The 14,748-nt window shown below is 40.3% G+C and overlaps 1 protein-coding gene across 4 annotated transcripts in view; it reads left to right on the forward strand.

Moving 5' to 3' along the window:
- LOC131693915 (GATOR complex protein Iml1) overlaps window positions 1-14,748 on the forward strand; it is a 39,268-nt gene that overhangs the window by 17,064 nt on the left and 7,456 nt on the right. For 3 of the 4 annotated variants that reach the window (XM_058982184.1, XM_058982183.1, XM_058982182.1), the window contains one exon: window positions 258-325. The exons of the other annotated variant lie outside the window; for it this stretch is intronic. In XM_058982184.1, coding sequence (XP_058838167.1) covers window positions 258-325 — 68 coding nt within the window. The remainder of the gene's footprint in view (window positions 1-257; window positions 326-14,748) is intronic. 4 annotated transcript variants of the gene reach the window in all.

Genomic DNA, 14,748 nt, shown 5'->3' on the forward strand with positions numbered 1-14,748 from the left:
TGGCTTTGAGGGACTTTGCCGTTTATAGAAATTTGATTACCCTACTCCACAAGAGAACAATCAATTATATATTCTATTATTTTACTATTGTTTTGGATGCATATTGTTCTTTTTGTTTTTTTTTTATAATCTTGTAGTTCAGTTGTACCCCTAGCTTACGATACGGTCCTTCACCATCAACACCCACCACACTTTTACAAACTGTTTGATTTTCTAAGCTCTATTTTAATTAAATATGTGTAAAACTTTTACCCTAGGTATCCCAAACGCAGCCTTATCGGGAACGAGTCGGAAGCAATCGACTGCCGGAGAAACCTCGACTAAGGTTCACAACTTTATAATTTCTATTGTGACTAAGTAATGGTTATGGCTTATTGCTAGCTTGTGGCTTACTCGATTGGCATTCTTTGAACTGCTTGTTTGTTGTTTGTAGTTTGGTAAAATATTTTTTTTTCATAACTGTACTTTTCGTATGTTTGGGTCATGTCGATAAAATATCAAAATTACGTGAGTAGATTATTTCTCGTCTGTATATAACCATTTATAGTCACAGTTTGTGCTGTGAGTCATGCTTAATCTTGTTAGGTTACCTAGAAAATTGTTTACTAGCTAAACGTGTGAGTTTGTTAAATTTGATCTTAGAGGTACCCACAATTATTTTGTCATTTAACAAATTTTGTGTGCACAAATATTTCAATCGAAGATGGTGCCTATCTTAACTGCTTCTTTTCAGTCAGTTGAAACAACACATGAAAACATTCTTCTAAAATTAAACCAGTTTTTCAAGGAGGGGCGAAGGTTTCAGCCTGAAATTTTTTTTTAGAACTTTGCGTGAAGCGAATTGATCAAAACTTTTGTAGATTATAGTGTATCATCTAAATAACATTCTGTAATTTTTCTATGTAAAAATATCGACTAGCGACTCGGTGACGAAGCTTTTTGTAGAACGTCTCTGGAAAAACATGATTTGCGGTGTTACCTGCCATTCAAATACTGCTTAACCGATTTTTTTCAAACTTTGCATACAGATTCTATGTAAAAATTACCTAACCCCTACGTTGAGGTTTCGAGATAAATTTTCAATCAAGGTGGTTTTTTACGTATTTTAAATAACTTTCTTTTTCGCTAACATTTTTTTCTTTTTTGAGTACAAACCCCGTTAATTGAAAAATTATCACAAAAACTCAACGTAGGGATTAGGTAATTTTTACATAGAATCTGTATGCAAAGTTTGAAAGAAATCGGTTAAGCAGTATTTGAATGGCAGGTAACACCGCAAATCATGTTTTTCCAGAGACGTTCTACAAAAAGCTTCTTCACCGAGTCGCTAGTCGATATTTTTACATAGAAAAATTACAGAATGTTATTTATATGATACACTATAATCTACAAAAGTTTTGATCAATTCGCTTCACGCAAAGTTCTAAAAAATAGGCATTTTTTTCACGTTGAAGCCCTTACTCCCCCCTTAAGAAAATTTAATATTTTAATGGATTATTTCACAATTAAATCAACAAAATTGTATGATAATTAATTTCGACTAAATTAGTTATAGAATTTGCGTTTCGACTTCGTCTCATCATAATACGACAATAACAGGACTAAGCTAGCGCCGGATTGTCGCTAGCTCCAAAAACTAAAACACGGGCCCCATTCTCACAGTCACGTCACCTAGTGACTAGAAGAAAATTTTGTTCTAGTCACTAGGTGACGTGACTGTGAGAATAGGGCCCACTATTGTGTTTCTGACCAAACTTGGTTTAGCACTTGGCTGGTGAGACGCCATAACCAATTTAGTGATGCGTTTTGTATCTTTAACGCGCATGTGGTACAATTTTCTCCTTAGTAGAGAAACATAGTTTTTACCTAAATTTTGCTCCTTTAGGGGAAATATCTATACCGTTTATTCAAAACGTAATAACTAACAAATGTAAACAAACAGAGTTTATTATGCCAAATAAAAGCTAAGCATTGACTCTTTATCGTCCACAAATAATAGACAAAAATGATAACTCTTTATATGTTAATTTAATCTTTATTCAAAATGTCACATATAGTATACCAAAGCTTTGCTAATATTTTGTAGATGTGATGTTTTGTTTCTCCAAGTCGACTGTAGTTAGTATATTTTGCCAATGCCAAACCTCATATCTACACTCTCGGTTGCAATACAGCACATGAAATATATCACAACTACAAGCCCGTCTCTCAAAACGTCACAGTAAAATGTACCATCTACAAACGGTGTTGCCAAGACCGCATATGTAAAAGAGCATAATAGCAAAAGTGATCGGCAAAATGTAATAAAATAATAGTTATCAATTATCTCCCTATTATTTTCGCGAAAAACATGTAATATGCTTATACGATCCTGCAAGGAGTAAATGCCGAGGTGATAGCAGATTTAATAGCCTTCTGTGTGCTTTAATTGTTAAAAATTTTTAAAAGTTGCAAGGAAATTTTTGAACGCGATTTTCTCCGTTTGACGTTTCTGTTAGATATGATGTAATGAAAAAAAGCTCTAGATATAGCATAGTGCAATTGCACTTGCTAAGCCGAACCAAGTTTCGATTTCATTAAGTCTCATCAGCTTAATTAGAATTGCTTTTCTTGCGGGACATCATGCAGGATTAGGGCTTTGCTCAGAAACACAATTACATGCCGTCTTCAGAAGAAAATTTGGTTGAAACTGGTGAAGGGTCGCTTTGGACACGAGCCGATTTTTTCATCATGTTAATCTACTGGATTTGGAACAAGATGAACAGACAAAGAGTATAGAGCATAATTAACTTCTGACACAGAGTATCTGATAAGGTACAATTCTACAATTAGGATGCACGGAAAATATTGGAAATGGTAACTAACATGAGTATTAAGGTGTGATTTTATTTGTGATGTTGGAATTTTGTCCATCGCCGCACACAGTGGCCAAAATGTGTAAATTCATGCCTTTAATTTTTTAGCGGGAAAACTATAAAATTTTGTGTTTTGGTGACTTCGGAAAAGTTGTTGGAGCTACCAGGGCGGATTTTCGGAAGTAGACAGCCATGTTCCAAAATACAGTGTAGAGACATTTCTGAAATCTAACTTTTTGCTGGTAGCAGATAGACAGTTTTAGTCTTCAGCAAAGTTGTAGAGAATATTATTTTTAGCAAATCTTTCATAAGAACTGATTCTCTAACTATAGCCGTTCCAATGTTATGGGGTGTTTTCATTAGGACCCCCTTCAAAATTGGTTTTTCCATGATAACTCTTGTCGTATTTATTTCTCCACAAATATGTGTTCCAAAATGTTTTAGATATTACGAAAATGTACAACTTTATTGAATATTGCAAGACGATATTATGTTTTTGGAGAGAGTAACAGCTAATATTATCAAACTTCATAGCCAGTTTTCTCAAAAAGTTGCAAAAATATGCAGCTGAAATATTGTTATTTTGAAACTATCATAATCCCCTACAAAATCCTGAAGGAATGGTTTGAATCCGATAGTATCCTAAGATGCTATGAACAAATGAAAGTGCTAGTAATCGGGGCGATCATATGTGCTATATTGAATATTTAAAAATGTGATAAACATAAACAAAATTCATTAAGATAACGATAAATTTCTTCAGCTGACTCGTCTGATCTGGCATTGTCAGATGAATTGCTACCTTCGTCATCATAAATCAGCATAGCCTTCGCATCAGCTGAAAGCAATTTAAGTGTTGCTTTGGGTAGTTCTCGAATACCTGTCACTACGGGGTCAGAAGACAACAGTAATCGCTTAGAAAGATCCTCGTTGGCTAGAACTCGTGATGATTTTCTCGTGTGTTCACTTCTGTATCGTCTAAGATCTTTGTTCCGAGACTCCTGTGCTTCTTCAGAAAGCTGACCGATTGGAACCAGAAACGTTCCATGGATCAAAATTTTATGGACGCTGGCCGGCATGTAATACCACGGATATAACGCCACAAGTTGCTTTGCAGTTTCCATAGAGTATTCCCCAAATTTCTTACAATGTACTTTATGTCCAGATGCCGTCACCTGAAGAATGTTTCCGCAACGTTTCAGCACGGTCACATCGATTCCAGTAATCTCAGCAGTTTTTTCGGCAAAGGTGAAAAATTTACGCGCCGTATTTCCGTCGTTCGATGTACCTGATCCTCCCGAACGCGGTTTATCAATTATAAGGCTTGTTCCAATTTTAAATTGATGCTGAATTCGCTTTTTTCGTTCGACCATCTTCTCGCGGTTCACGCCTCGTGCCTGCCATGTTTTGATTTCCAAACGGTACGCAACGTGAAGAAAATACTCCATGAATCTAATCCAGGCGTGTAGAGTAGATAACCCGAATTGAAATGCATCAGTATTTACAACAAGCTTCTTAATACTTGCAATGTTGTTCATCATTTTTGGTGTAGCTTGACAAATATAGCACTTTTGTGAAGACTTGGTCGCAGTTAACGCGTTACATATTTTGCCGTCAACCATTGTTAATACCATTTTGTAAGAAATCCTTATCAGATGCTCATTTTTTAAAATTTTCGTTGGTTGTAATTTGTCAATTTGCTGCTCGAAATACACCCGCTCCCTTATCGAAATTTCAAAAGATTCAACTACAAACTGTATTCGAAGCGGTCGACAGTAGCGCGTTGACGATGGACGTGGATTTTGGAATAACACTTTTCCGTTATATTCGGCTACTATTGGAACGATTAAAGTCATGAAAAGATTTGCATCACTTTTCGAACCATCTTCCTCTTGAAACGTTTGCTTGTATTCCGCATGATCAGCGCTGCCATCAAATCCCCACTTTACGGTCAGTTCGATCCTTAGGAGTTCATCGTCCGAGAAATACTGTAGGTTTTCGCTGTTTGCTTCTACTATGCGGTTTGACGTATGATCAAAAAGCTTCTGTAAGTCAACTTCGACAGAACACTCGGTAACAGTTATGAATGATTCATCGGGGTAACATTTTTGTTTCTCGGCGATAACTTTAGTGTATGATGGGTATATCGTCGCTGTTGTGCTATCTTATGACAAGCGCCATTTAACACATTTCGAGAAAAACGATTTTTAAAGTTTGAGATTGAATACCTTGAAACTTATAAATGGTATAAATAATCCAAAGAAGACAATTGATGCTTCTATCTATTCTGCATTAATCTCTCAAATATTACGAAGATCGGTTGACTATATTGCGAGTTTTTACTATGAATGTAAACAAAAGTCGCACTCACACGTGTCATAGGCGTGTATTGATGACAACATTTGTATGACGTGTCATAATCGTGCATGGAAAATTTTCCATAGAAAAAATCATCACCTTTTAACTTTTATTCATATCTTTGGGTTCATATGGTCTATAAACATTCGGTGAAATACATTTTAAAGGAAATGAGTCAGGGAATCTAGAAAAATTGTTATTATTGATTACAGTGTTGCCAAATATCTTTTATTTCCAATTCAAAACTAAAACTGTGTTTTTCTCACAACTCGTACAATTTTTTTTCGAAAATGTTTATGCCATTGTGTTCCTCAGACATTTTCACACATAAAACCGTCTAAAACTTCAATATAACTTGAGCCAATCCCTAGATATAGTGATTTGAAGCAAAAAACTCACAATTTCTCATCATGTTTCTAGCTATATCTAAGTAACCAAGTAGAATTTCTAAATTCTGAAAACGCCACTTTGTAGAAATTTTTCAAACAAGTAATGTGGCATATCTAACTCAGTTTACCCCAAAATGGCGTTTGTCATAAGATAGCACAACAGCGACGATATATTAACATTTCGTACTTTTGCACCTTTCTGAATTTTTATATAACTCGCTTTCGTAAGATTGCATTCGACGATCAAGGACAATGCTTCAGCTTCAGTGTATCGGATTTCTTGTGCTTTCTTTCATGAACGTTGCATTTTAGAAGCCCGAGTGGGAGTTGTTTGCGTTGCCTCTTTAACCCTTTCATGCACAACTTTTTTCTAGTGCTTTTAGGGTTTCAAAACTTTTTTTCCTTGGAAACGGTGAGATCAAGAAACAAGAAAAGTTTATTTTCATAAAGATAGGTGCTTCCCTTGCAGTGCTAGAAGCTGTTCAATTTTTACCTTCCAATGCTCAATACAATTCTCCAAGAATATTTACAATAGTCCAATTGCATGGAAAACGTAGCCAATGACAGTCTAAATTGATAAGTTTTATCAGTTTTCAATAATATTGCACCATAACGAAGATATATGAAAAAATCTGACGGCGATCAGCGAAAGCAGTGGAGTTGAACTTACAGGTAAGTAATCCCTTTTTCCTTTTCAGGTACGGTGGATGCAGGTAAGTGACGACGGTGCAGGTATGATGGACTTTCGGCAGGAACGGCGGCTCAAACAGCAGGTAAGTTAAACTAAATTTTCTTATTTCAGCTTTTCTTCACTTAACTACATATTCTTCATATAACTTCAGAATAAAATAACTTATAACACTTCTAATATAAACTTTGTGAAAAATACTCTCTATGACATAGGAGGACACTGACGTTTCACTCAACAGTCGGGCAAGAAGGTTGCCCAATGCTGTCATTGCTCCTTTTATAGTGGCTCAGTCGGAAACATGTTGTCCCGGAAACCCTTCTCTCTGGTCTAATTTTGGGCATTGGTAAAGATGTCGATGAAATGCCGATGATTGGCGAATTTTGGTGACGATGACAACTAGAAGGCGCTGGATTCTTCTTCGTATGCGAACATCCTGACCCCTTCAGAAAACATATTTTTGAACATCCCAACTATCCGCTATCTGCTAATCGATGAAACGAACGGTTTGTCCCTCGCGCCAAAATCGATGATCATCTAACATGACGTTTCTGCATTTTATTTCATTGGCTGCCACGAGTTCGACGGTTTCTGCTGACAATTATTTCTGGCGAATAAAACAGACCCGGTAGCGGGTTCAAAGGATTTATGGAATATTGGACAGGTGCTTACCTTGTCCCTTTTTTTAAAGGGCCTTGTATTTTATTTCAGGTGATCTGCTTCTGCTGCATTTGATTCATCCGATGACACGACGGGAAGTAAACAAAGCTTCGCAACAGGACGAGTAAATTTCCCTTGTGGTGTTTGTAGTGTAACTACTCTAGTGATGCCATCCGGACCAGGATGCAGTTCGTGAATCCTACCAGTTGGCCATCGCATGGGAGCCAAGTTTTCCTCCTTGATGATAACAAGCTGGTTTTTGGCGAGCTGTACCGGTGGACTGCACCACTTCGTTCTCGCCTGAAGAGTTGAAAGATACTCGGTGTGCCATCTTCTCCATACATCCTGCAGGATTTTTTGAGTCTGCTGCCACTGTCTTAGGCGATTGAAAGGCACAGTGGACAGATCGACATCAGGAACGGCCTTCAATGCTGACCCCGTCAAGAAGTGTCCTGGTGTTAGTGGGTTGTAGTCCGAAGGATCGTCACTGAGAGGCACGATTGGTCTCGAATTGAGGCAGGATTCAATTTGCGCTAATAGTGTTTCCATGTCGTCATGAGCTAGTGAACGGTTTCCCAAAACTCGAACAAAATGTTTCTGTGCCGATTGAATGGCAGCCTCCCATAAGCCGCCAAAATGTGAAGCTTTAGGTGGGTTAAAGTGCCATTTGATTCCGGTTTCGTTGCACTCCTGGAAAATTGCTTGCTGATATTCTTTGCTGCGAATGAGAGTTTTTAGTTCGTTAGCAGCTCCAACAAAATTTCTACCATTGTCGCTGTATAGGTTGGAACACAATCCACGACGAGCAACGAAACGTCTAAGTGCTTGTATGAATTTTTGAGTGCTGAGGTCTGCCACCAGTTCCAGGTGCACAGCCTTTGTGCAAAAACATATAAAAACGGCTACGTAGGCCTTCCGCGCAGCGGCTCGACGGTGAGGTGGCTGTAACAGTATCGGACCCCAGTAGTCAACACCAGTTGCTGAAAACGGTCGAGAGGCGATGATGCGTTTCGCTGGTAGTTCAGCCATGAACTGTTCGATTAGTTTTGGACGAGCTCTGACACAAACAACACACTTGTGGACAATTTTGCGTGCCAAGTTCCTGGCTCCTATAATCCAATACCGGAGACGTAGAATGCTGACTAGCAGCTGGGGAGCGGCATGAAGGTGTCGCTCATGATAACTTCTTACCAGTAGAGTTGACAAATGATGAGATGACGGTAGGATGATTTGATGTTTCGCGTCGTAGGGTTGCTGGGATTGATTTATCCTTCCTCCAATGCGCATCAGGCGCTCAGGGGATGATAGCATGGGATGAAACCATTTGATTCGTGATTTCGTGGAAACTGGCATTGATTTTTCGATTAACCGCCATTCTTCCACAAATGATTGCTGCTGAACGAGTCTAATTAAAATTGTTTCTGCTTCTTGTGTTTCGTTTACAGTAACGCAGGTGTTCTCTGGTCGATTTTCCTTTGCGAGTTGGCAGTTTCTAGGAAATCTAAGACAATATGCGACGATCCGCAGCATTCGTTGATATTGGGAGAATCTACTGACGAGCTGGTCGATGAAGGATGGTTCGGGTTCCACCGGTGCTACTGTGCAACTTACTTTGCGCGCCTCAATGGATGCTTCAGGATCCTCGATTGCAAATGGACATTGTATGGGCCATTCGTTGTCATCAAGGTGCAACCAGGTTGTTCCCTGCCACCAGTTGACACATTCTAGGAGTGTCTCTGCTGTCATTCCTCGTGATAGATGGTCGGCAGGATTTTCCTTGCCTGCTACGTGTCGCCAGGTACAATTCACCGTTGCTTGTTGAATTTTGGAAACACGGTTTGCTACGAAGGTGGTCCAAGTTGTGGGTGGTGATTTGAGCCAGCTAAGTACCGTAGTTGAGTCCACCCAGAAGAATGTTTGGACTGGTAGTTGTAGAGATTCGACGACCCTTTCATAAAGTTGTGCTGCTAGTAAGGCCCCACACAGTTCCAATCGTGGGATGGTTTGTTGCTTGAGTGGTGCAACCTTTGATTTAGTTGTTAGCAGGGCGACCTTGACGGTGCCTGCTGAATTTGTTGACCGTACATACACACATGCCCCGTAGGCACGTTCCGAAGCATCAGAAAACAAATGTAGTTGAATCGTTGTTGGATTTGGGCACAGCACGCAGCGTTCGATGCTCAGCTCGTTCAGAAGGGGAAGTTGAGATTGGTAGGCAATCCAACGTTCTATCATCGCTTTCGGGAGTACTTGATCCCATCCCCAGGAGTGTCCATTTTCGTCCTTCATCGTCCATAGTGCTTGCATGTAAAGTTTAGCCGTTGTAACAACCGGACCCACCAATCCAAGTGGGTCGAATAGTTGAGCAATTTGTGAGAGTGCAATTCGTTTGGTGAGTGAGGTGATTGTATCTGAACTGGGTAGTTGGATTCTGTATCGCAGTACATCTGAAGCCGGTTCCCAATGCAAGCCAAGTGTTTTGATGCATTGATCACGATGGAAATCGACGGATGGCTGGAGCGCGCGATTTTCATTCGGGATGCCTTCTAGAACAGCTTCTTCGTTCGATGCCCATTTACGCAACTCGAATCCGCCCTTCGCTAGGAGAATTTCTAGATGCTTCCGTAGTGTTGTAGCTTCATTAACGTTTCGCGCGCCAGTGAACAAGTCGTCTACGTAAAAGTCTTTTTCGAGTACAGCAGTTGCTTCAGGGAAATTAGTTCGTTCGTCTTCGGCTAGTTGTTTTAACACTCGTGTAGCTAAGAAAGGGGCGCTGGCCGTTCCGTAAGTAACGGTTTTGAGTTCAAATGTGTCGATGGGTGCGTCAGTTGAATTTCGCCAAACAATTCGTTGCAGAGGAGTGTCCTGCTCGTGCAGCAGAATTTGCCGATACATTTGCTTAATGTCTGCGATGAGCATTACAGAATGCTTCCGAGAACGCATGATGATGGACCTTAACTCATCTTGCACAATTGGACCTATCATCAGAGCGTCATTTAAAGATGGTCCACTGGTTGACTTGCACGAAGCGTCGAAGACGACTCGCACTTTTGTTGTTGAGCTGCTCTCACGTACCACGGCATGATGGGGGAGGTGAAAACACGGTTTAGTTATTGCTTGCGGGTTGTCGACACGTTCCATGTGTCCGAGAGTATAGTATTCGTCCATAAATTCGCTATACCTTTGACTTAACTCTTCGTTACGTGCTAACCGACGTTCTAACAAATGGAACCGTCTGATAGCAGTGCCGCGATTATCGCTTAAATTGGCTAGTGTGTCCCGTTTTAGTGGGAGTCTGACGATGTACCGTCCTTCTGGCGCACGAGAGACGGTTTGACGGAAATGTTCCTCGCATTCCGCTTCTTCTACCGAATAGCAGGGAGACGAATGACCTTCCTCCAATGTCCAAAATTTTTCCATCAATTTATGTATATCAGAAATTGTAGCTACGTTCGCCACGACGGGAGTGATGGGCTTGCAGTGCGTGGTCTTTCCCGCTACTATCCAGCCAAGTACCGAGTTTACAAGCACTGGCATCGAGTCGCCTAATGGAATTCTGCCTGACACCTTGAAGAGATCAAAAAAGACTTCGACGCCTAGGATGAGGTCGACTGGATTGGCCTTACAAAATGATGGATCTGCTAATTGAATTTCAGGCGGGATTCGCCAAGATGTGATGTCAACAGAAGCTGTTGGTAAGTCTACAGTGAGCCTTGGGAGGACAAGAAACTCTAAATTAGCAGTGTAATTGCTGATGCGTGACCGTACTGTTGTTGCAAATTTCTGGCGGGCCTGAGTGGATGATTGCCCGATTCCCGCGATCGGGAGTGATATCTTTTTCCGCTGAACTTTGAGTGTTTGGGCGAGAGCCTCACTAATAAAGCAGCACTCACTACCGGAGTCTAAAAGTGCCCTTGCAGTGTGCTGGTTTCCGTTGTCGTCTACTAAGATAACGACGGCAGTAGCTAAAAGAACGCATTGCCGCCCGTGGCTCGATGTGGAGTAGTTGACACGTTCGACGACAGTGGCTGATATTGACGGTGCTGATTGCTGTTCGGGCAATTGCAAAGATGATTGTTTGGAGGCAGACGAATCTATTGACTTCCCATGATTAACCCCACTAGCACACAATTGAGTATGATGGTGACCTTGACATTTGCGACACGTACTGGATGACGAACAATCTTTGGCTAAGTGTCCCCTACGCAAACAATTACGACACAGCTGATGACGACGTACTTCCCTCTCCTTGTCTTCTAAGGGCATCTTTGAGAATGTTGAACACTGGTATAACGGGTGATGCTCACTGCACATGACACACTTTCGGGGATTAAACTGACTAGCTCCGTTACTAGCAACTGGACGAAAGTTTGGCCTTTTCACATTACTAGTTACTGCCGGTGCTTCGACGGCTTTGGGGTGAATATTTTGCAGCACAGTCACGCGACGCTGAATGAAAGCTGTGAGGTCGTTGAATGATATTGTGTCCTTAGTTGACGCGTATTCTTCCCAGTCTCTCCGTGTCGTTGAGTCCAGTCGTATACTGAGCATGCGAATAAGAATGATGTCCCAATATTGCGTTTGCTCGCCCAACTGCTGCAACACCTTGACGTTGGCTTCAAACTTCTCCACGAGCGAATGTAGGTCCGAAGCAGATTCTCGCTTGATGGTGGCAAAGTCAAACAGGGCATCCACATAGGTCTGCTTCAGCCTCGCTGGGTTCTGGTAGTGGTCCACTAGCATGTTCCAGGCTACCGCATAATTGTTGGCACTAATGGGTATTGTTTGAACCAATTTTAAAGCGTCCCCAGTCAGGGACGAGCGCAAGTAGTAGAATTTTTGTATGTTCGATAGTTCTGCCGATGAGTGGACAAGTGACAAATACAAATCGTGGAAGTTGAGCCAATTGTCTAAGTTTCCATTGAACACTGGGAGCTTTACATCGGGCAAGCGCACGTGCGATGCCGATGGAGGGAAATGACCAGCATAAGGAGAACTAGAAGCGACGCATGGTGTAACGGGTGTTTTATTAATGGTGAGCAAAAAGCCCTTTACTTTGTAGTAGGACGATTCAAAGCTAGTGCGATACTTGAACTGCTGTTCAATACCGACTTCATCGAGTGATTCAAGCTCCGTTTGTACCTTGTTGAAGTCTGACCAGAGCGATACAAGATGCTCTAATCGTACCGGAACTTGGCTGGCGTCAGTATCGTCCTCGTAAGAATTCACGAACGCCTTGATGAGATCGAAGGACGTCTGGATACTACGCTGCCGTAGTTTGAGCGATTTGATGCGTCGTTCCGTAGACATTTTGAACGGGAACTGCAAACGGAAGACCGCGTAGCTCAAACGAGACGGGTGAAACTTAATGGAATACTAATTACCTTTTTGAGGCAATAAATGTGCCTTGTACAAATGAATTCCTCTTGGTAGAGTTGAATACAGGATGGCGGCCGATTCCCAGCCGAGTGGATCCACAGGATGGCGGACGTAAGATGGCGATTCGATTCGCCACAATGGGATGGCGGTTGCGGACAAGTGGAGTTTCGACACTTATCCGGCTCGAAGGACCAGATGACGGCGATCAGCGAAAGCAGTGGAGTTGAACTTACAGGTAAGTAATCCCTTTTTCCTTTTCAGGTACGGTGGATGCAGGTAAGTGACGACGGTGCAGGTATGATGGACTTTCGGCAGGAACGGCGGCTCAAACAGCAGGTAAGTTAAACTAAATTTTCTTATTTCAGCTTTTCTTCACTTAACTACATATTCTTCATATAACTTCAGAATAAAATAACTTATAACACTTCTAATATAAACTTTGTGAAAAATACTCTCTATGACATAGGAGGACACTGACGTTTCACTCAACAGTCGGGCAAGAAGGTTGCCCAATGCTGTCATTGCTCCTTTTATAGTGGCTCAGTCGGAAACATGTTGTCCCGGAAACCCTTCTCTCTGGTCTAATTTTGGGCATTGGTAAAGATGTCGATGAAATGCCGATGATTGGCGAATTTTGGTGACGATGACAACTAGAAGGCGCTGGATTCTTCTTCGTATGCGAACAAAATCATTTTACGTTGTTATCGGTAACTGTCCCTGGCAGCACTGCTCTATCGGAGTCCAATCAGACTAATTGCAATAACTTCAGTTCTAGAGCTGATCCTTGTAACTGTTATTACTCAAATGGAAGGCAATTGTCACATTCATTAGCCTTACTTGTTCCTGTAAGCAAATCTTGCCAAAATCAAAAGTTATAGCTATTTTAAAAAGTTGTTGTCCACAAACAACATGGGCATGAATGGGTTAACAACCAAAGCTGCTGATAAATCCCCTCTGGGACCGTTCATAAACCACGCAGACCGAAATTTGAGAATTTTTAACCCCCCCCCCCCCCCCCCCCTAGTAGACCTTAGTAGACTTTTACCAACCCCCCCCCCCCCCCCCCCTCCATCAAAAGTCTACGTAAACTTTTAATTTTTTTTTATTCGCGGGAAATGTGTAATTAGCAAGAAGCACATTATAATGTTCAATTAAAAATTAGCGTTCAGATTTATTTCAAGCTTTTTAAATATTAAAGAAAGGTGTTTCACATTGGTTTTTTGTCTATGATTGATCAAATCAATTAGTACCAATTCAAGGTGCTTTCCAACGTTTGTGTACTTCTTTCGTTCAACGTTCGGAATACTTCTTTTCAAGGTTAGTCACTCAAATATATGTAAAAAGATATATTGCTATAACTAGCTTCAATTTTGGCCGAAGTGTGCGAACAATGCAGAATTGCTAAACACTTTTTGAGCCTCACTGGTGCATTCAAAATTGTTAAATTATAAGAAACATTTACGAAATAATACTGTTGATGTGTACTATCATCTAGACTAAAATAATAAACCAAACATGCACACAAATTTCACTTTTCGTGAACAAATTTCAATATATAGGCGTAAAATTTAACGGGTGTTTAAAGATTTTGAAATCAGTGTAAATGATTGCAAGAGAACCTGATTAACTCGAGTAAACACTTTGTTGTAGAAGTTTAACTACACTACTGCTTTAACCACCGAAATCAATTTTTGAGCCTCACTGGTGCATTCAAAATTGTTAAATTATAAGAAACATTTACGAAATAATACTGTTGATGTGTACTATCATCTAGACTAAAATAATAAACCAAACATGCACACAAATTTCACTTTTCGTGAACAAATTTCAATATATAGGCGTAAAATTTAACGGGTGTTTAAAGATTTTGAAATCAGTGTAAATGATTGCAAGAGAACCTGATTAACTCGAGTAAACACTTTGTTGTAGAAGTTTAACTACACTACTGCTTTAACCACCGAAATCAATAAATAAAAAATTAAATTAATCCACTTATTGTTAAAAATCGGGTGTTTTGCTGTTACAATGCTTAACTTTGACCATTTTTTACGTTTTTATGGTTCATACATTTAATGGTCCATGCATGTCTGCTAACTAGTGATGTCTCAGATGATTTCACAGTCAAAATCTTCCGTCGAGAGGAATTTCTGGCGATCGTCTTTGGAACTGTCATTTTGTATTATTCCTACATCAAAACTATATCGAAATATACGCAAGAAACAACACTGGTTTTTTTTCCAAAGCTGAAACAGCTGACGTTTACTGATTTCGACTACACAAAAAAAGAAAATTTATGTTGAATAACAAACAGATACACCAGGGTATTTGAAACATTAAGATGCTATATTCAAATGTCTAATTCACAGAACATTAAATAGCAGCGACAAATGTACGAGCATAGAATAGAAAGAAAACGTCT

Source organism: Topomyia yanbarensis, chromosome 3 (genome assembly GCF_030247195.1).
Source record: "Topomyia yanbarensis strain Yona2022 chromosome 3, ASM3024719v1, whole genome shotgun sequence".
NCBI lineage: Eukaryota > Metazoa > Arthropoda > Insecta > Diptera > Culicidae > Topomyia > Topomyia yanbarensis.